The 22,998-nt window shown below is 39.3% G+C and overlaps 1 protein-coding gene across 5 annotated transcripts in view; it reads right to left on the bottom strand.

Annotated features, from left to right (window-relative positions):
* Positions 1–22,998, bottom strand: part of dclk1a (doublecortin-like kinase 1a) — a 56,935-nt gene that overhangs the window by 22,638 nt on the left and 11,299 nt on the right. For 3 of the 5 annotated variants that reach the window (XM_055051302.1, XM_055051307.1, XM_055051305.1), the window contains 2 exons: positions 18,443–18,542; positions 13,942–14,049 (listed from right to left, as the gene is read on the bottom strand). In XM_055051302.1, coding sequence (XP_054907277.1) covers positions 13,942–14,049; positions 18,443–18,542 — 208 coding nt within the window. Of the gene's footprint in view, positions 1–13,941; positions 14,050–18,430; positions 18,543–22,998 lie in introns of all 5 variants that reach the window. The other 2 variants (XM_055051301.1, XM_055051304.1) reach the window with 2 other exon arrangements.

Below are 22,998 nucleotides of genomic sequence, written 5' to 3'. Positions count from 1 at the left end.
GATATACTGAGTGTGTAACAAATAGTGAAGCACCAAGAGATTGGGATCACACAATTATTGTTTGATGAAATTTTTTTAAAAATAAACAATGGCGTAATTGCATCAAGCTAAGAACTCCCACCATTTGAGTGACATGCATTTGAACCACCTTTTATAGCAATTACAACTGCAAGTTTCCATTACATGTGTACAACAGGAGAATGAAGTGTTTGCTCTTCCTGAGCTGCAAAATGGCTCAAGTCCAGTCAGACTGGATAAAGAGCATCTGTGAAAATCAATGCTCAAATCCCGCCAAATCCTGCTCAATCAAATTTAGGTCTAGACTTCAAACGCTTTCATCAAAACTATTCTGTTATGGCGCCGACTGAATTCTTCCAGTCATTGTTCTGTTGGTCAACCTCTCCCCCAGTCTCACGTCTTCAGCAGCTTCTAACTAGTTTTCTTGTAGCACTTCCCTGTTTGATCCATCCAGCAACTATAACAAGCTTCCATGTCCTTTTTGAGAATCACAATAGCATGACGCCACCACCATGCTTCACAGTCAACATCATGTATGAATTATTTATGTCCAAAACATTTCATTATGGTCTTATTTTATCAGAACACATTGTTTTACATGTTGTAGCTCCATATGACCATGTCTTGGTAGATTAGCTTTAAACTTTTCCATAACTTTATCCCAGACCTGTACAACATTCACAGGGAACTGTATTTATCCTGAGAATACATTACAGTTGACTGTTAGAGATTTTTTGATATTATCATTTTGTTAAAGTGTTCTCTTCCTTATGTGTGTATGGGCTGACCTGGAGGTTACGACTGTCTTCATGCGAGATAGTAAAACTTTATGGTTCTCAGACCCTAAAGTTTTCTCTGGTGTTATCTGCCCGGTCTTAGGTGACAGTTTGACCCAGAGCTGAACTGGGCTCAGATTGTAAATTAAGATATCACACCTGGAACTGAGTTGTTGGTCTGTTTGTGTTAAATGTTTTACGACCTCTGTTGTTTGATGTTCTTTGACAATAAAGAGGGAGCTCACGTGAAAGCAGATCAGAACTCTCTTTTGACCAGCTCGGAGGAGCTGTTGATCGAGATTCCTCCTTCTGCAGAAGCCTGACCATATTTAATTCATATACGTTGTCTGTGGTTATTTTATTGTAGGTTCGAGGAAAATACCTAACATTGACTCTACCTGCAGGTAACTTGATTTCTGAAGGTTGCATGATATTTCATTTAATTATACCACAGATTTAAAAATTAGAGCAATTGCCATAACTTTGCCAAAAGTTTTGAAAACCTTGTAGGATTTTCCTACAATATGTTGTGTAAATAGTAAGTAAAGTGTGTGATTTTTTTAAGTAGTTATGATGAACCAAATGATCCGTCCAGCATCATTCTATTGTGCAAGCCACATATTTTCATAAGAGATTAGCGCTGCAATAACATCTGATGCATTACATCAACTGCAACCAAAAATAACAGCTATAATTACTGAGAACTTCAATGGCAAATAAATACAACCAGTAATTGTCATTATGTCACAGTTGAATTTTGAGAGAAATGTTTTCTACGTCTGAAATACACATAAATTACTGACTTTTGGTGAATGACCTGTATTATTCATACACATTAATGGACTCGTGTTTTCTGTGTATGTTCGCCTGCATAAACAGGTTTTATGGATCATAAAAGTAACAGATGCTCTAAGTATAGCACATTTACAGTTCATGAAGTTTCTCAGACAGGACTGGGTTCTCTGGAGACATATTTGATCTTATTTTTGGGTCACCCCACCCCAGAGGCTTCAACACAAAGAGCAAGATAATTTTCATAGGTGTCGAAGCGATGCTTGCTGATGACACCATCTGCACTTCTCTGTTAATTTTTAGCAGACGTGAGGCATCGACGGAGGCACAGATGGTGAGATGGGGAGAGGAACTACTGTATGTCTGAGTGCAAATTGTTTTCGCACATTATTTTGGGTCGGTGTGTATATACACTCTCAGCCAGGGTTGTGGCATCATCGCAGAGTGAATATCGAGCGATGACAGTGTTAAGCCTGCCCACTCACAACCACTGGCAGATAAAGCACAACATGACAGAATATAGCAGACACTTTTCCATTTTTATTTTCATGTGATTTTCATTTCTCTACCTTTTTCTGACATTACGATCCGATTATATAATTTTATAATTATAAAACATGGGGTGGCTACTCAAAATTAAATACCCAACAAACAGACAACACATAAGGTTGCTTTATTTTGCTTCAGTAAGAACAAGGAAGGAGAATTAAATTCAAATCTGCTGTGAGCTGTATGTTTAGAAGTTGTTTGATGCTGCTGGGAATTGATAAGGCATTCTGCCTCGTTTCTTGGAAGGCTTTTGTTGTTAAACCTAAGTAGAAAGGACAACGTGTTTGCGTAAGCCTAGACAAAAGATAAAACATTCTGACTCGAAAGCTACATTATCTGACTGCTGTGGACTCCTATCCAGAAATGACTGTCTCATTCTAAACATAAACTAGAGAAAAACGACAAGGACATGCAAAAAATAAAATTTAACCAAATAACTGATTTTTGAGTTTGTGGATTTCTTTCCCAACTATGCATAACTGCAGTCATACTGGTGCATTTCTAATGTCTGTTCTTGGTTGCTTTTTGTTTTTTTAATCATCAAATATGACTTTCAGAGTCATAGCATCATTCTAATTTTTAGCTCTCTTCACTGATTTTCTGGGGGATTCTTGTTTGTAATCTGGCGGATCACTATCAATCTAAATCTAATTGGGGGACGAATATTTTGGATTTAATTTCTCGCAACTAAAATTTAAATATACTGAAAAGTAGGGTTACTGTTGGAACCAGTCACTGCTAGAATCAAGAAGTACCTTTTGTCACACCAATATATTAATTATGAACAAATAAAGAAAGAAGAGTGAAACACAAATAAAACAAAACAAGCTTCATCTACTGGGTAGCTGGCCTGAGCCTCGCACATAAGGTCCATCATCCAAAAAGAACGCAGAGTCGGGTCACTAGGCACATTTACATGAATAAGTAATCTGAATAAAAATGTGTCATATAAACGCTCCAATCGGATTATTCTGATTGGATTCAGAAAGAACAGATTGAAATTGTAATCTGGATGAGAGGTCTGGTTCGTGCGATTGTAGCAAGTATGCAAAAAACTTGTTTATATTTCATCTCAAATCCATTTTCATTATCTATGTATATTTGTTTTTCTTGGATTTTGAGTTGTAATTTTATTTTGGTAAAGAAGCTTTTATTTCTTGTTTCCTGTTTATTTTCTTGTTTCCTGTTTTTGCGTCACATCCTGCGTGTTCGCGCTACTCTCCTCAGTTCGCGCCGAACTGCGCTGGGGAGAGGTGAGTGCACAGAGCCGTCATCAGTTTGTTTATGAAAACATTCCAGATATTCTAAGAAAAGTATGTTTGCTAATTTAATATATCTTATATATTGTTTTTGTACTGTTTTATGTTGGTGCAGTACTGTATTGGGTGTCTGATTCCCACCATTCCGACATTTGTTGAGTTTACCAAGGCAACCTGGTTAATTTTGTTTTTTTGATCGTTTAAGGTGTGTGCTGTATGTGGGAAAATCGGAGCCCAGACTGCTGCACTGATTTATTTTTGTTTTAAAACAGGTATGTGAGTTTCTTCAAAGTGTTATCTGGATGTTAGAGTAATGTAATTAATATGTTTTCATATATATCTTTTTATTGATTCAATTTGAACTGTGGGAGTGGCGACTGTTGGGCAGGTGATTTGTTGTTTTTGTTTTGATTGTTTAGATGTTAAACAATGTTAGTGAACCTCTGATGGAATTCTGTGTCAGTTCGCGCCGAACTGCGCTGGGGAGAGGTGTGTGCTGTATGTGGGAAAATCGGAGCCCAGACTGCTGCACTGATTTATTTTTGTTTTAAAACAGAATAAACCTGCTAGACATCCCGAGTCCTCGTCTGCTGGTCCCTTTTATTACACAACGCAGAGTTCAAGTCTGCTACAGTGGTGCCGTGACCCGGATCCACACTGCTTCGGACAAGTTCATCACGTGGTTCGTGAAGAGTGGATCAATGTCAGCTGGTCACCAGAGGTTGCTTGTTACATTAAGACATCTATACAAACTGAATAGTATAACAGAGTTGGATGTTGAATAGTGTTTTGCTCCACCAACAACAACAAAATATATATATACATTTTAAATATTTGCATTTATGTAAACGATTGTAAAAAAAAAAAAAAAAAAAAAAAAAAAGAAAAAAGAAAATAAAAGAAAATTAAAAAAAAAAAAAAAAAAGAAAAAGAAAATGACTTATGTTAAAAATAAGGCAGACGAGGATAAATGTTCATTGAGTCATGTTAACTTCTCTGTGGGGAGAGGGAGAATGATTGAGGCTTCGCCTTTTACCCCAGTTCGAAACAGTAATGATGCAGGCTCTCCAGCCTTTTGTTCTACGCGTGTAGTTGAGAATGTATCTTCTAGCGTTGAGTATGATGGTGCAGTTCCGGACGATTCAGTTAGTGCTGATCCACCATTAAGTGACCTTATTACAAGCATTGCACAACAAGTTGGACAGTCCATAATGGACCGTCTTAAGGGTGAATGTGGGGAAGGGAGTGTGAAAGGTCTGCAATCTCAGAGCAGTGTGGGCCAATCACAGAGTGAACCCACTTACCTCAACTTGACTGGGGCAAAGTTAGTACTACAGCCAGATGTCAAAGAACCCCCCACTTTCAGGGGAGATGGTTCTGACAAAATACACTGTTGCGCGTGGGAAGAATTAATGAAAATCTACTTCAGAAAACGAGGCACACCCACTAACGAACAGTACACTGAGATTCTCTCTAAGTTGATGGGAAAAGCTAAGGACATTGTGAGAATTACACTGCGAAGCAGCCCTTCACTAAAGCCTCAGGAAAAACCAGATATTGTCTACAGCATCCTTAGACAACATTTCAGTGATGTGCCCTTTTCATGTATGCCTATGGCCGACTTTTAAACACTGTGCCACTAGCAAGAGAAACACCCCTAGATTACTGGGTACGCTTGAACAAGGCAGTTGATGCAGCGGAAGAGGGTTTAAAGAGATTAGGACGGCATCTGGATAACCCTTGCCAAGAAGCAACTATGATGTTTGTGAAACATTGTCCAGACCCAGCGCTTGCTGCCATCTTGAAGTTCAAGGCACCAGACAAATGGACGGCTGGTGAAATTCAGGAACACGTTGATCGTTACCAAATTGAAACCAGAGAGCAGACATCTTCCAGGTCAAGATATCCTAAACTAGCTACTGCTCATGCTCAAGCTCCTGTTCCTGAGCAATTATCACCACCACCCAGCCACTTAAGAGACAATCCATCACACCGAGAGACTGGTGCCACAGCCCCGTCACATTGCAACGACGGTTGCATGAAAACTTTAGTCAGTCTCTTTGAACGTGCACTTTCACAGAACAGTCAGGTTGCAGGCAAACAGAATTCACCCAGTCAAGTGCACCACAAAGCATGCAGGGTTTGTCAGTCTCGAGATCATTCTACCATCTCACACTGCAAACAGAAAACATTTGTGTTTAGCATGCTTTGAACCAAATCATATTAAGCGAGACTGTCCAAACCGCTTATCTACCAGAGGTGAGCATGGCCTTCAGTCTCAAGACCCCCAGCATTTAAACTAGTTGGCCTGCATGGGATGAGGGGTGGTGTGGGCTCAAAAGAAAAAACCCTCAATAATAATAATGACATTGAACAGCAATATGAAAAGGCATGTGCAGCAGCACCAGTTGGTGCTAGGGTAATAGCTCAAAACACACAACAAGTCGAGCCATTTGATGAACTGTTTTATACACCTGTGACTTTAAATAACAAGTTTCAGTTAAAGGGGATGCTTGACTCTGGTTCCATGGCCTGCACATTGAGTGAGAAGGTGGAACAAATGATGCTGAATCAGGACTCACTTTCAGAACCTGTTCCCCTCTCTCAAGAAATAGTTCTCATTGGTTGTGGTGGGTCGCTCAGCAAACCCCGCTGTATGTATGAAGTGGAAATGAAACTGTATGGCGAGACATGTGTTGTCCCTGTGTTAGTAGTGCCAGGCCAAAGGGACGATTTAATCATTGGCACAAATGTCATAAGATTTCTCATGCATCAGCTGAAGATCACAGATGACTATTGGCGTCTAGTGTCCAGCCCCAGTCTTCTCCCAGAATGTGAGCAGTTTCTCGACATGATGGCAAGTACTTCTCGGTGGAGAGGTGAAGAATTTCCAGAGAAGATCGGCACAGTCAAATTACAACAGTCTGTTACTCTACTGGCAAGGACTGAACATCTGGTGTGGGGTAAGCTACCATATAATGTCCCCATGTCCCCAGGGAGTACTGTAATTACTGAACCAACCTCATCTAAGTCAATGCCGCGCAACATCATGGTTGCTCGCATTATCACTCCTTTATGGGGAGATAGGTGGGTTCCTTTAAAAGTCGCTAACCTGTCAGACAAGCCCACCACGTTGAAAAGAAACTGCAAGTTGGCAGATGTGTCCCCTTGCCTGGCGGTTGAAGATTTTGAAACCTTTCAAGGCATCAACCAGGTTGAAACCGCTGCTCCAGAGAAGGTACATGTCAAAGAGAGGCCCGCAGATCTGAAGCTGCGACTGCAACAGGTTGGGCTCGGTGACCTCGACATTGGCTTATGCCACACTGATGAGGCAGGGAAAACAAAGTTGGTCGAGCTGCTTGAAAAATATAATGATGTTTTTTCTAAGCATGCTCTGGATTGTGGCAAGGCAGAAGGCTTTGTACATCGTATCCGACTTGTTGATGATAGACCATTTCGTCTTCCATATCGCCGTATCCCACCAGCTCATTATCACAAGCTGCGTCAGGTTTTATCTGACATGGAGGAACAGGAGATCATAAAGAAATCAGTGAGTGAATATGCTTCTCCTCTTGTGCTGGTCTGGAAGAAGGATGGCAGTCTGAGGATATGCACAGACTTCAGGTGGTTAAATGCAAGGACATTCAAAGATGCACACCCACTTCCGCATCAGTCTGACTGCTTAGCCGCTCTTGGAGGCAATACTTACTTCAGCACGATGGATTTGACATCAGGATTTTACAACATTCCTATGGCGGAGGAGGACAAGAAATACACGGCATTCACAACTCCAATGGGGTTGTACGAATATAATAGAATGCCCCAAGGCCTGTGTAACAGTCCTGCCTCTTTCATGAGGATGATGCTCAGCATATTTGGGGATTTGAACTTTAGCAGTTTGTTGTGCTACCTGGACGATCTCCTTGTATTTGCTTCGAGCGAAAAAGAGTCTCTGGAGAGGTTAGAGGTTGTGTTCCAACGCCTTCGTTTGTACAACCTCAAGCTGAGCCCCAAGAAATGTCACTTTATGAGATCATCAGTGAAGTTTCTGGGGCACATCATAGACGGCCATGGAGTGTCTGTCGACCCTGGAAAGGTTGAAGTCATTACGAAAATGACAAACGTTGACTTGATGGAGGATGATGGATGCACGCCTTCAGTCAAGAGGATCAAGTCCTTTCTTGGGATGGTATTTTATTACCAACATTCATTCCGAGCTGTTCGTCTGTTGCCAAGCCACTGTTTGCTCTAACCGCTGGACAGAAGAGGAAGGGCAAAACAAAACAACAACTAATGCAGGTTCTTACAGAAAACTGAGACCATCTGACTGGACACAGGAATGTGAAACAGCTTTTTTTAGTCTTAAAGAAAAGCTGTTGAATTGTGTCATTCTTGCGCACCCAGATTTCTCACAGCCTCTGATTTTGTCTATTGATGCTTCACTGGATGGACTTGGAGCTGTCTTGTCTCAAGTACCAGCTGGAGAAGAGAAGGCTCGCCCCATCGCATTTGCCAGCAAGACGTTGAGTAATTCTCAAAAGAAATACCCAGCTCACAGGCTTGAGTTTTGGCTTTGAAATGGAGTATATGTGAGAAGTTCAGTCATTGGTTAAGAGGTCAAACATTCACTGTATGGACTGATAACAACCCGCTCACTTACATCATGACAAAGCCAAAGCTTGATGCTTGTGAGCAGCGTTGGGTTGCAAAGCTGGCACCCTTCTCTTTTGATCTGAAACACATACCTGGGTCCAAGAACACAGTGGCTGACGCTCTCAGTAGGGATCCATTTGCAACAACTGTCAGCCATAGGATCATCACTGAGGGCTATTCTCGTCTCCTTATGGAAGCTGATAGTATTAGCCAAGATGGGATCCAAGATGCTTTTCACCTAAAGGTCCAGAACCAAAAAGTGAAGGAACTATCTTGTGTCAGTCCAGAACTTCATTGTAGTTCGCAACTTTACCAGTGTGATGCAGTCAAGGCTGTTCTGGAGATGCATGACCAGTGGGATTTGGTTGCTGAGACCCGCGCAGTAGCGCTCATCCAGTCTGTCCAAGATTTGGGCACACCAGGACAAGATTCTCTCCCTATGTTCACTTTGAATGAATTACAACATGCCCAAAAGCTCGATCCTGATGTTTCCAAGACCTTGCCATTCATTATTCGAGAGAGGCGTCATCCAGACGTGAAAGAGCAGGGTTTGGCATAGGAGCTATGGTGATCATAAACAGTGGGAGAGGCTCAAGATTCAGAATGGAATCCTCTATAGAGTCACTCGAGATCCCATCAGCAAACAGAAGAGACATCAGTTTGTTCTTCCTGAAAGCCTCAAGGACAGAGCCTTGCAAGGCGTCCATGACATGGCTGGACATCAAGGACAGCACGGACACTTCACCTGGCGAGACAAAGATTTTTTTGGCCGAAGATGGATGCTGATGTGAAAGAGTATGTCAAGTGTTGCCAGAGTGCATTCTTGCCAAAACACCAGAACCTTGTGCTCGAGCCCCTCTTAAAAGCATAAGAACCTTTGCCCCAATGGAGTTTGTGTGTTTAGACTTCTGGAGCGCAGAGGATAAAAGCAAAACTCAGTGGATGTGCTTGTCCTGACCGATCACTTCACAAAGCTAGCTCATGCATTTCCATGCACCAATCAGACAGCGAAGCAGGTTGCTAAAAAGTTGTGGGACCATGTATTTTGTGTGTATGGATTTCCTGAACGGATCCATTCTGATCAGGGAGCAAACTTTGAAAGTGAGCTCATTGCTGAACTCCTTCGACTGGCAGGAGTATCGAAGTCTCACACCACTGCGTACCACCCCATGGGGAACGGGGGCACCGAGAGGTTCAACCGCACGCTTGGCAGCATGCTCAGATCACTGCCACTCAGAGAGAAGAACAAATGGCCTGAACAAATACAAACCCTGACTTTTGCATATATATGCAACTGTTCATGAGACTACAGGATTTGCTCCATTCCAACTCATGTTTGGTCGCGTTCCAAGGCTCCCGGTGGATGTGATCTTCAAGCAAGTGTTATGTGATCCAGTGACTACGATTAAAAACTTATGCCAAAACTCTCATGTCACATCTGTATGAGGCAGCTAAGATCGCTCAAGCACATGCTGTGGAAGAACAAGATAAACAGGCAGAAGGGTACAACAGAAAGTGAAAGGTACCCATTTGAATATAGGAGCTAGGGTATTGCTAGCAAACAAGGGTGAAAGAGGGAAGAAAAAGCTATCCGACAAGTGGAATGCTAAAGTTTACACAGTTGTTGACAGAAATCTCCAAACTCACACATACAAGTTGGAAGACAAGCAGGTAACAAAAAGATTGTGCACAGGAATCTGATATTGGACATCAGTTTTCTACCTGTGAGAACAGCTCAGGATGAGATGGCTGTTGACAGCCCAGAGGATGCACAGGGCCTGTTGGACTCCTTGATGCTTTGGAAGGCAGGAGATTGGATGTCGGAGATAATGAATGGGAGATGAGTAAATTGACAAACTGTGAGGGCAAGGTTGCTCTGGATCGAGAGGTGTCAGAACCAGACTCACCCAACCAGAGTCTTGTGATGCCTCACAGTGTAATGGAACCCTCAGATGAACATGCTGATAGTCATGTGACAGGAGAAGAGTTTGCACACAGTGAGTCAAGTTCATTCTACAGACACAGATGCTCTTCCTGTGAATTCAGATGCTAACATGGACATGTGTCATCTTCCAGAGAATGCTGACCAAGTTGTTAGGACTCGGGTGGGTCGGGTCAGCAAAAGGGTGAACAGACTCATTGAGTCTATGGTTCAAAGACCTTTTGATTTTAGGGATTTGGCAAACTCTGTGAGCCAAAAGTCCCAGTCCATTCTTACATGGTTTTGAGTGAATTTATTTGTTTCGAGTCCTGTTTATGGACAGTTCAGCATTGTAACTGTAGTGGAATATGGTTTTCCTCAAATATACATCTGGTATTGTGATTATTGGGTTAAAGCTGGCACAGAATTGTATGGTGTAAATGGCATCATATTGATCTGAGAAGGGCATAGGCCTGATCAACCATGTTCCTTCGTAACCTGTTTTGTAGGTGGCTCTCAAGCTGAATGCTATACTTGGTTATGGCAACCCTGTGCTAAAATTTTATCAAATTTGTCAGTTTATTCATGTGTAAGGATTGTGAAATTTAGACTGACTTGGATTTTGGTGAAATATAGGAGGGGTGGATGTAGCAAGTATGCAAAAAACTTGTTTATATTTCATCCCAAATCCATTTTCATTATCTATGTATATTTGTTTTTCTTGGATTTTGAGTTGTAATTTTATTTTGGTAAAGAAGCTTTTATTTTCTTGTTTCCTGTTTATTTTCTTGTTTCCTGTTTTTGCGTCACATCCTGCGTGTTCGCGCTACTCTCCTCAGTTCGCGCCGAACTGCGCTGGGGAGAGGTGAGTGCACAGAGCCGTCATCAGTTTGTTTATGAAAACATTCCAGATATTCTAAGAAAAGTATGTTTGCTAATTTAATATATCTTTATATATTGTTTTTGTACTGTTTTATGTTGGTGCAGTACTGTATTGGGTGTCTGATTCCCACCATTCCGACATTTGTTGAGTTTACCAAGGCAACCTGGTTAATTTTTTTTTTTTGATCGTTTAAGGTGTGTGCTGTATGTGGGAAAATCGGAGCCCAGACTGCTGCACTGATTTATTTTTGTTTTAAAACAGGTATGTGAGTTTCTTCAAAGTGTTATCTGGATGTTAGAGTAATGTAATTAATATGTTTTCATATATATCTTTTTATTGATTCAATTTGAACTGTGGGAGTGGCGACTGTTGGGCAGGTGATTTGTTTGTTTTTGTTTTGATTGTTTAGATGTTAAACAATGTTAGTGAACCTCTGATGGAATTCTGTGTGAGTTCGCGCCGAACTGCGCTGGGGAGAGGGTGTGCTGTATGTGGGAAAATCGGAGCCCAGACTGCTGCACTGATTTATTTTTGTTTTAAAACAGAATAAACCTGCTAGACATCCCGAGTCCTCGTCTGCTGGTCCCTTTTATACACAACGCAGAGTTCAAGTCTGCTACACGATTGAGAAAAAACAAATTTAGCTTATTTGTTCAAATTATATTCAGGTTTCACATGCAGCTGTTCATCTATACTATTAGAAAATTTTGATGAGTGAAACTTATTTTCAATACATCCATTGAACTTCTCTCCAACATAAAAAAAGGGAAATATATTCTTACATTTCGTTGGACAGTTCATTTATTTTACTCATGTTTTTCCAAGAATGGGAGCAATGCAAGAACTTAGTATTTATTTAAGAGTTACAAACAATTATTGTCTTGCTGCAACTGGGTAATAGAAATAACTGTAAAAAATATTCATTGCAAATAGTTTCATTTCATCCACAAAAGAAACACATTTCCAATGAAATTCTTCAGGTTAACACCTGATTGGATTTACAGATCTATCAGTTGTTTTTCTGCTGTCACTCCGCTCTCTGCTTCTCGCCTGTAACAGTCAGGCAATGTTCTAGGAAATAAATACAACATAGTCAACAACAACACAACAGCTGATCACAACATCAGTTTAAACAGCATAGGTGAAGCCAGGAGGGTATGTGGGGTGTTTCTTTTTTTCCTTTCTTTTTACAAAAGAGACAGGATGACCTGACTCAGGATTCTAGACGGGAAAGGAATGTCAGTTGTGTCTGCACAGACGGCCATTTCATAGGAAGTTGCTGCCATATATGGGAGCCTATTGTGTCTCAAGCTACATGCTCCAAGTGTGCCACGTTTCCGTAGCAACCAAGAGAAGGCCCCCGCCAACCCAACATGACTTTTGTTTTTTCATTTTTCTCTCTCTCTCTCACACACACATGCACACATCTACACCTTGGTTGCAGATGTGATGCTGAGAGCGAGATCAGAGACTGTATGACTCACCCTCATAACCTTTTCCCCAAAGTTCTCAGTCTGACAGCACTCAGAAGCTTCTCTTCGCATAAAGACATCTTTCCCTCTACACCTTTTCACTTTGTTTTTCACATCTTCATTCTGCAATTTTCATATTTGTAGGAAACAAAAATAAAGAAAAACAAGTTTCTGTGACTTCAAAAGCAGGTGGAACAAATAATTTCCGTAGGATTTCTGGGGGTTGCATCAGCCTACTGAATCATCCCCAAACCGGTAGGTCTCTGTGCAGTCAATAACTTCATAATTACAGCCGAAATGAAAAACTGTGCTGTTGCATAAGTAAGCAAAACTGTGCAATCAGGCAAATAACGAAGTAATTCTTGCTAAAGCTGAAAACTAATCACAAACCTCTCACTGCTATTTAGGCAAAATGAATGGCACTCAACAATGCTGGTGCATTAGTGAGAACTCCATTAATTTCTATGAATTAAAATTAACTTATTGGGCCGTTTGTGTAATCTAAAGGAGTTTTATAAATGTCTTATTAGGCACAGACTAGGCACAGTGTGTGTGCACACTCTTAATGTTTTATGACATTTCATTAGTATGTCAGGTGAGGAGCAGTTTGTGTGGAGCTGCAGGATTGAGTCACCAGCCCTCTTATCTTTTCTCTCCCTCCATCTCATCTCTCTTTTGTTACCTCTCTCATTTTCTCTCCCCCCCCGGGTGAACTCGGCTGGATCTTGTCTCATTTCAATTTGCATTTTGCATGCACTGAGACATGGCTCGCATGTATGTGAACACTGCCAGATAGTCTGCATAGAACTGATTTCATTACAGCGTTTATTCAAACTGTGCTGCGACATGGATGGAAGTAATGAGCTGGATAACATAAGAAAAATAAAGATGAGGGAGTATCGTGACACAAACACATCCCAATTATTTCTACTGTGCCACCATACACATTCCTCATGTACAAACAGACACTGTTAGAAGTACTCAGTGAACTACAGTGCCTTGTATTGTACCGCATGAACTTTTTTCATTGTTGCAATGAAAATCTTGTTTGCATAAAATGTCATAGACCAAAACAAAGTAGCATATAATTAAAAAGTTAAAAGAAACTAATTGTTGTATTTCCAGCACAAGGACATGCTTTGATCTAAACCATTTCATGGTTTTGTTTAGTATTTTTCTGCATTTATCCATTGACTATCCACTTTACAAGACTTTTATATACCTGCTAAAGAAAGGTATCTGCACAGCATGACGCTGCCACCACCATTTTAGTTTATGTCTAAAATCAATTGGGGGATTTTAGACAAAAACTAGGACGTACATTGTGCTTGGTGTGAAAACAGGGCTTATGTTGCCTGTCTGGACTCTATTAATTAGATTTCTGAAAGCAGTTAGTTCAGCTGGCACTTCACTTTTCAAGTGTTTTTTCATTAAAACATGGGAAAAAAATGCACCTTTTCCCTCCACAGTGTGTTCGTCTAACATTAAAAATGCCACTAAAATTTGCCAGAGTTTTTGCTTGCAATGTGACAAATTGTGAAAAAGTTTAAGTTGTCTAAATGTTTTAGTATGGTAGATGACACTGCAAAAATGAAGCAGAAAAAGAGAACCACTTTACCAGAAGCTGGGGACTTGCTGCGATGTGATTGCATGACAGTCCTGGGAGAGCATCGGTTGAGAGAACCTGACATCTTGCCATAGGTCACTGACTTCATCTTGCGGCATTCTGCAAGCGCAAACAGCATAACCATGCAATCTGAGGCAACTTGGTAGGCACAAACAAATATATCTGCTCAAATAGTGTCTTAATTCAGATAAAATAGTACTTAAAAATATTCTCCAACTATGAATGTTTGAGCCTGCATTGTTAACAGAGAAATGATAACCTATGAATCCAGCTGTAATTGGGTTTAGCTTGGGATCCCCAGGAAAAATGAGTCCTGACCTTCTCCTGGCTCGCTTTCCAAACAGAATTATTGCGGCGTTTCAGGAGTGGCGGCTATGACTCATTGAGAACTAGTACTTTGCAGAAACACAGTCCAAATAAATGAGCCGTGTGAACGCCAGCGCCCAACCTGCCTGCCTCCTTCTCCTCCAAAACTTTTCTCGTCTCCTGCTCATTAACTGAGCCCCATTAAAGCTCATTAACATTTCAGACAAGTGGGAAAGGAAAGAAATTCGCAGCCTGCCAGGCACGTCTGGCCTCATCCACCTCATCTGTGTGTGTCTGTGTGGCTGATTGTGTGACATTTTCTGTAACCCAGTGATTAATGTACAATACGGAGTGTTAACATGATGACTGTGTGCCAGAGTTGAGGCAGGGGCGATAATTATAGCCGGTGCTGAGAGGAGGCAACGTCTTCTGCAGCTCACTGCCTTACTGCTTAGTCTGTCACTCTGTGTTCCTGTCTGTCTGTTCCTCCATATTGCTCGCTGTCTGCCGGTGGATAAAGAGGTGTTAACTTACACTCCCCATCCCCTGACGCAGACAATTCAGGATCGATGTGTGTTGGGGACAAAAAGAGAATATTTCACTAATGTAGGATTATTAAAAAGTGGCTAGAAAGTCAACTTTTAGTTACGTTTTGAAGATGTAAAATAAACAGACATCTTAGGTCACATTTCATCTAAGTTTGGGGTAAAAAAAAAACAAGAAAGTCAGACATGAATTGTACCTGGATGCAGCCCTGCCAGGTTAATAAGCTTTTCATTTTAACGTGGCATAGAGAAGGCCAGGACAAGTTCTACCTGAAGTTCTACCTGAGTATTGAGTTTGTTGGCAGCACAGAATCTGTATACTTCCATATTTAACCTGCTGACTCCCTTCACACATTTTCCTGGGTGAGAAAAATTTGTTTGTGTTTTTCACTCTATTAAAAGCTTTTGTAACTGAAATTAGCTATAAAAATAATTGCATAACAGAATAAAATGATACTGTGAAAAAAGTCTTGCTTTGGTAATTCCATAAAAAAACTCAAATAATTCTAAGGTTTGCAAGAAAGAGAAAAATACAAAGTAAGAACATTTTTTTCTGTCTTTGATTTAAGTGATCAGTTACATGGCAAGTATGGTAAAAGACACTGAAATTGAAACTTTTTAAATTTAATATCAGAATGCTGATTTAATTCTAAGGCATAATTGTTTTTTTGTTCTGATTTACAAACTTGAGAAGTTAGATCAGTTTGTCAGATCTGATGTTTTCTGTGTACATTTTCTGCGAAGTTTTGTTTAAATTCCTTCTCTTGCTCAAGATATAGTCTGTTTCATGACTTGGTTCGTCAAGAACAAGACCAAGGTCTGAATCGAAAATAAAGGGACTCTGGACACTCAAAAGCAAGTATCAGCAGATGCTGGCACTGCTTGCCTTTTCAGGCGTAAGCCTCAGACACCGTCCTTGGAGTTGCTGCTTACTTTCTCCCCAGAGAGACTGAGGTGGCAGAACTACAAGTAGAGCAGAAATAAAGTGCTTTCAAGAAAGTAAATGACCTCATCTGACCCACAGTAGCCATTCTATTTCCATGCTGGTGCTGTAAGCCGATGGATCATAAGGTGGTTCAGAAATCAAATTGCTTCTCCAAAAATAAGCCCCTGAAATCAACATTACATCAAATTATTCTTCCCTGAGAAGCCATTTTCTTCAATGACCAGAAAATTAATTTAAAGTTAAACCTTTGATCAACTTAGATAATATTAAGAACATTTGATTTCTGGTTGATAAAACTCTATGTGCAGTGTGCAGTGTTTCAGCTCTGTTTCTGTCTTTTTACTTAATCAAATCATTAGGGAGGGGGTTAATAATAAAACTAACCCTTGATTAAAATAATTATTGTCTGGGGTGATTTTCATAATTATCCTTATCTGAAGTGTAATTATTTTTGATTGCTCATAAAAAATAGCTCAATTTGACTTGGGAGAGTTCCAAGACAAAAGCCACAGCTGACAAAAGAACACAAAAGTCCAATCTCACATTCACAAAAATCCTCAAGAAGTGGAAAAGTTGAACCTTTTGGAAGGTACAAATCATGTTACACCTTGCATAAAACTAACATAACATAAGGTTAGGCTGCCAGACAATAACCCAAAGCATACCATAAAGTCCAACTCTGAATGGCTGAATAAACCTTCAAAATGAAGGTTTTGGAGCAGTTCATTTAAAGTACAGACTTAAATGAATAGCTGAGGCATGACATAGGCATTTCATGCTTCAAACCTTCCAATGCCACCTGAATTTAAATAATTCTGCAAAGAAGAGGGGACCAAAATTTATCCAGACAGAAAAGCATGATGGTGGTTTTTGCTGCCAAGAGTGACACAACCAGTTTTTAGAAGCAAGATACTTTGGATAGTTTTGTTAAATTAATAAATGTAATTATAATTTGAAAACTGCATATTGTGTTTAGTCAGGTTGTCTTCTGATGATAAAAAGAGAAAGGACATCTCCAAAGCTCATAAAAAGCACAAAAAAATCCATATAATAATTAATCTTTTTAAAATTATAAAACATATTTTTGTTTCTTTAAGAATATGTTATTATATAAAAAATGACTCCATCTAGTATAAAAAAAGATTCATGCTCTTTATTAAACTTGAACATTAACAGCAGGGCAACAGTACAGATGTGTTTCTGCCTCTATGTTCCATCTTTACTACTGATGCCCACATTGAAAAAGAAAGAAAGTGTAATCTGAAAGATACAGTCAGAACTAGACTGACTGCTAAGATCCCCGCTTCTGGAGATAATTATCAGTAATTCCAGATAATACACATTCAAAATCATAACCCCCCTCTCACAAGGGAAGAAGGTCACCTAAAGAAGACTGGCTAATGGATTCAGGTAAGTATATTTGGGAAATGAATTGAGAAAAAAATAGTGTGCAAAAAAAAAGACAGAATAATGAGAATGGGGTGTATGCTGGAGAACCACGTTGGATGGACTTTATTTGGTGAATAAAGGGCAACAAATTAGACAAATGTACGGAATAAAATTTGAACAAAAGCCAGCACAAACTGATTCATGTGGGAGCAGAGGAGGGAAAGAATACAGATGAGCACTAAATGGCAACAGAAGGAGAAGCAGACAGCAAATCAGATGGGTGAAGTGAGGACAGAGAGTATCCTCAGTGGGCCGTGGCGGTAAGATGGAAAGAAAGGGAGCAGGGTTATAAGAGGTGAGACAAGAACAGGAAACAAGATGGGGATAAGAAAAGAAGGATCAGCACATATTACAGCATGGACTTAATTTCTTTTGTAACCTGAAGCAGAAAGATGGCAGTCCTTCAGGAAATGAAGCGATAGTCAAAACAGATGGATTTTACATCAGGTTCATTAATCACAGAAGTCATATCCCATGGTAAATGTTTGTATTTAAGGAGGCTGTTTCCTGCCATTTGCTAGTGGCAATACATTTCCACAGAGAATGTTGTTGTGTTAGATTGTACTAATCAGTTTTTACTTCTCCATAATTATAGCTTGTTCTTCATTTAATTAGATCAACAGACCCTGAAAGGATTCAGATAACAGCTTTTTATGTGAGTGAATGTTTGTTTCCCCTCTAGTTCCCATTGTGAATGAGTGATTCTAATGCTGAAAAGAATGCATATTACGCATGCAGGGACATTTGTAGCACATCTCCTTCTGGTCTGGCTCTTAAAATGCAAATTGGACAACTCAAGGAGATGCAAACACATAAATAAAGAATAGATGTGTCAGTACATCCATTCTGCTTGTACACAAAGCATTTAGTGTCTCGCAAAGCTCTTTTATACATTGAAAATATTCACATTCTGTCTGTGTTTTCTCAGGATTTACTGTGGTACAACAAAATAAAGCATGAAAAAAGAGTTAAGATTTTTCAAACTGGCATTGATCTATGACATGAGGTTTAGGAACGTGTACGAAAGGGTCTGCAAATACACAGCTGTGAAGCTGAGCAATGTGAGCAGGTTTCTGAGAATCACACATCAACATCTCTTTTCTGTGATGGCCTGAGTGTCTGTTATTGCAAAAATTTATTGTTATCAACCAATACATGCCTATACTGTTTACCAAGTTGTATAATTTTGAGTTTGTAACTTCAGCAAGAAACAATGAAAACGTTTGTAGAGCACCTTTTCCCTTACCACACTCATCCAACATCAAGTCATCATGGTAGCGAAACTTCTCTGGTCCACAGGCCACAAAAATATCCTCCTCACCAAAGAAGTCCTGCAGACATGCAACCTAGAAGTAAAGAGACATGTGAGTTGGTTTTATAGCAACACTGTTTAATCCAGAGTGCCAAGCAGAATACACAACAGCTGTTTTCTGCAATCAGAGCTGATCCTGCAAAGAAAGATTCTCTTCAAGGTCTGACAAATTTTATAATAATGGCTTTTTAGTGACACAGTCCAAATTTGATTTCTACAAGCAAAAACTAGCCTTCTTTTGTTTTGGTGGAAACATCAAATTAACCAAAGGAGACGGACAAAGATCATCCAGGGTGTCTGTTTGTGTTTGTTTTCAGCGCACGCTGCAGTTCTTCACTGTTTATCAGCCTATTGGTAACTATAATTAGACCTTGCTAAGTTGCAATTTGCTGATGTGCAGCAGCATGTAAACCAGACACCCAGAGAAGCAAGTGGGAGGTTCTCTTCTCATAATTCTTGTATCCTATAAACAGGAATAAATCAATCACATGAGATTAAATTTATTATGCGAGTAAACATGATGGACTTACAGGAGAGAGGATATTAAAATAACAAGATCACAGTAAAATAGGAAGATAAGTGACTAAATACCCATCTGACTCAGTCTTAATGACTCACTGTCACTCCTTGACAGACTCCATACTGTGCAGTTTATACCAGCTGACAGCAACCATTTAAATGCAAACTTACAAATCACAGGAACCTCCTCTGGAAATAAGTATTTAGTAATGTAGCATATGATGAATAAATATCATACACATTATTTACAAGTTGCTACAACAAACGTACGCAGCTGATCATTACTAGATGGATTTTGCGGCTTTTTAATTTCCAAACTCATTCTTACATTGCGGTTTAAAAGTTAGAATGAGAGGAATCAATCTGAGAAGGGCAGAGGGTGAAACTGAGCTAGACTCTGAATGATTTACTCAACTGAGTTAATTACACACAACAGGTCAACCATCACATTTGAGCCCCAAGGCACCAATATTCTAAATTATAATTCATGCATTGGCAACATTACAGTCAGAAACACTCTTTATGAGATGGCAACAGTTCATCTACCATGACAAATTTCTCACCACAAAACCTATTAAGAGCTATTACAGCTTAAGCTGCTCGGATGTGTAGCACCGCCCGGAGAAAACACATAAACACAAAACAACTGTTATTGCATTTTCAGAGCAATTAATATCCAAGGATCTATTTAGATTCCCATCTGCCTGCAAACTAGAGCCCCCAAAAGAAAGTCAAAGCTTATGTAACAGTAACACTGGCAAAAAACTGAATAAACAGGAGAAAAGGGCTTGTTAAAAGAATGTTTGATGTTGTGTGATGAGTATGAGAATGTAGGGAGACTGTTTTATCCCTTAAACAAGGCATGGATGAGACAAGGAAGAAGTTTTAAATCAAACACTCTGACACAAACTGGCTGCTGAGCATGTATTATTTCCCAATAACTTTTCAAATCTAGCACTATGTGTGTGTATTTCCAAGTGTGTTCATGCATTCGGCCTCAGACAGAATGAGGATGAGCGCTTCTGCACAAGTAAACATGAAAGGAAATTACACTCTTGTTTCATAACAGATTGTATATTGCTTTGTTCCCTGATGTCCCCTGACAGTGCTCTGATGATTTCAGGGCTGAGCATCTCCACTTCCCAAAAACATAACAATGATACAGACGATGACGCTACTGATGAAAAACTTTCAGACAGCTATGCTTCTTAAGTAATATGTTGTATTATTTCAGTGTTCTATTCATTTCCTGTGAGCTATTGCATTTCTTGGACCCATAGAAAAGAAAATAAAGACCATAACAACTATCAGATTAATGTTGTTCCAACAATTTAATTTCGCGCCAGACTTCTCACTTTCTTAGATTTTTTTAAAGCATAGATGCTACCTTTATGAAGCTATTATGTAACATGACTGTTCAAAGGTATATAAAGTGTGGAGACAAAGTTTTTTTTCTATTTAAATCACAATTTTCACAAGCAGACAGGCCTGATTAGTGCCAGACCTATAGATAAAAAAAAAAACAATCAGAACCGTCTGACAGCATAAAAAAGGCTAAAAGATCTAAAAAACCTACACATTACCTTCTTGCTGCAAGGCAATTATGGGCTGCACTACTGTGCAGCCCATAATTTATTATTAATTATTATTATTATTATTATTATTATTATTATTGAATGGCTTAAAGTTATTTGTGTAAAGAAATGTCAGTAAATATCCTTTGAAATAAAACATACCATGTTGAAGAAATAAAAATAGCTAAATGTTGCTCACACTATTTAAAAATGAACTCCAATTAGTTGATTAGATCAGTGCATTATTTGAGTTCTAATTTAATCATCTTCTGCCAACATTAAAAAACATTAGTGGTAGGATGACATTATTAAGCAGAGTTCAGAAGAAGAAGAAGCTATCTATGGTGACAACTTTATGCTGATGAGCAGGACAAAAGCACCAACTGTGAGCAACTGAGAGGGGTGTGAAAAAATATGGTTTCCATGGCAGTAATGTCCTTTGGCTATAGATGCATGCAGGCCATGTGCCACTTTATTGCACAATGTGCAGGCAGAGACAATAGAGTGCCATCATTCATATTTTAGCTACTCTAAGTATTTTACCCAGCAGAACTATGCCATTCATAAAAATCCCCACATGAACGCATCCACGCTTTGCATGGCCTGGTTATGCTGAAACAGTTATGCAATACCTCTTTTTTTAAACTGTTGTGTTCACAAGAAAGCAATGAAGGAGAGCAAAGGGAAACATACCAAATAAAAGTGGAGAGAGAGATCAAATATTCAAGTCCCAGAGTTAAATCAAAAGCAAATACAAAGCAAGAAAAATGGAAGAAAAAAAACACAACAGGGGAGATCTGTTTCTGACTGCAGTTCTGATTGTGCTAGATGACAAAACAAGTAGCTTTGATGTATCTGGTTCTCTGTTCGTACAGTGAAGTAGTGGAGTCACACAACGTGCCACTTTCAGAAACAAGGACAGGATGAAATAAACAGAACAAAAACAGGGGCAGAGTGATGTGAAGAGGGGTAATTTCATAACCAGTCTCTTTCCATGTGTGTAGTGCTGCCCACTACACACATGACTCACTGCACAGTTTACATCCTATACATAAATTTAAAAGGCTACAATAAAAAAAGGCATAGAAATCCAGAACAAGACAGAACAAGCGAAGTGTGACATTGCAAAATTGTATTTATCACCTTCTTCAAAAAGCCCATTTGCAGAAAAAATGAATGCTTTTCCATAGTTGGTTTGACATTATCAGTGTGCCACCTAGTGTTTAAATCACAAAACTCCAATTCTGTTAATTCTCTCTTGTTTCTGCTGCTTGTTTTTGTTTACTAATCATTTATTAAAACATAAGTTATTTATGTTTTAATAAAAGGTTAGTAACTAGTTATTTAGTTTGTTTAGCTTACTCTAGTGCTTCCAAAAATATAATTTGCTGAACAATTACAGAAATCATTACCACATCTGGACAAACAAATAACACCACATGGTGGCACTGTTTAACTATAAGATATTGAAAGCAACAACAATTTATTACTAGTAGCAAAAGAGTCCACAAACTGAATTTCTGGTATTTTTATTTTTTTTAATCGGGTTACAAAAGATTTTAGATTGTCTTGAAACACAGAGCAGTGGTGATAAAAAGAAGTGTGAAGGAGGAATGTATTTTAAACAGATTCACTATGAATAACATGCAGATCCAGTGACAGAGCAAAAGCAAATAAAAAACAAGATGCTTTAAACTGTAAACTAAGTAACACCACTATATCTCATCTTGTTTTAAGAGAATCTGTGGGCATAAAGTACAGCACCATGTAAAAATATTCACACCCCTTGATTTTATTCAACTGACCACTATAAAGTTATGCATATTGGAAAGAAAATGATACATGATATTCAAACATTTCCACCTTCAAAATCTATAATGTGTGGCATGCATTTTGAGTCCCTTTTACGTTGATACACTTAAAAAAATTCTGTGCAATCAATTGTAAGTAATCACCTACTGAATAAGTGGAGTCAATGTGTGTGTGTGTCACTCACTTTATGAAAGAGTGGACTCTGGAGGCTTGTCTTTGGGGGGGACAGGACAGTGGGTCATGTTTTGTTTGAAAATGGATGCAAAATAAAAGTCAATCTTGTGTTCTGGATGTAGAAGGCAGAGGTTTAGCTTTCAGCAGCCGTAATGATTTTCTCTATTTGCCAGATACGGTTTCTATTTCAAACTTGTTTTGTTGAATTAAACACCACTGCAAGATTCACACACAGCTCACATCGGAGCCACTCAGTGATCTCGATCTCTGACACAGGCTGTCTTGCTCAATTGCAGCTCCAGCAAATCAGCAGCTAAGAACAAATGATTAGTGACAGCGCTTCTTGTTCTGCACATTTACATCAGCTATTCTTGCCTTGCGTGTCATATGGCAGGTCTTACTTGAGAAGTC

This window comes from Poeciliopsis prolifica, unplaced genomic scaffold, assembly GCF_027474105.1.
Source record: "Poeciliopsis prolifica strain line A6 unplaced genomic scaffold, Auburn_PproV2 SCAFFOLD033, whole genome shotgun sequence".
Taxonomy (NCBI): domain Eukaryota; kingdom Metazoa; phylum Chordata; class Actinopteri; order Cyprinodontiformes; family Poeciliidae; genus Poeciliopsis; species Poeciliopsis prolifica.
This window is presented reverse-complemented; position numbering and strand designations above follow the sequence as displayed.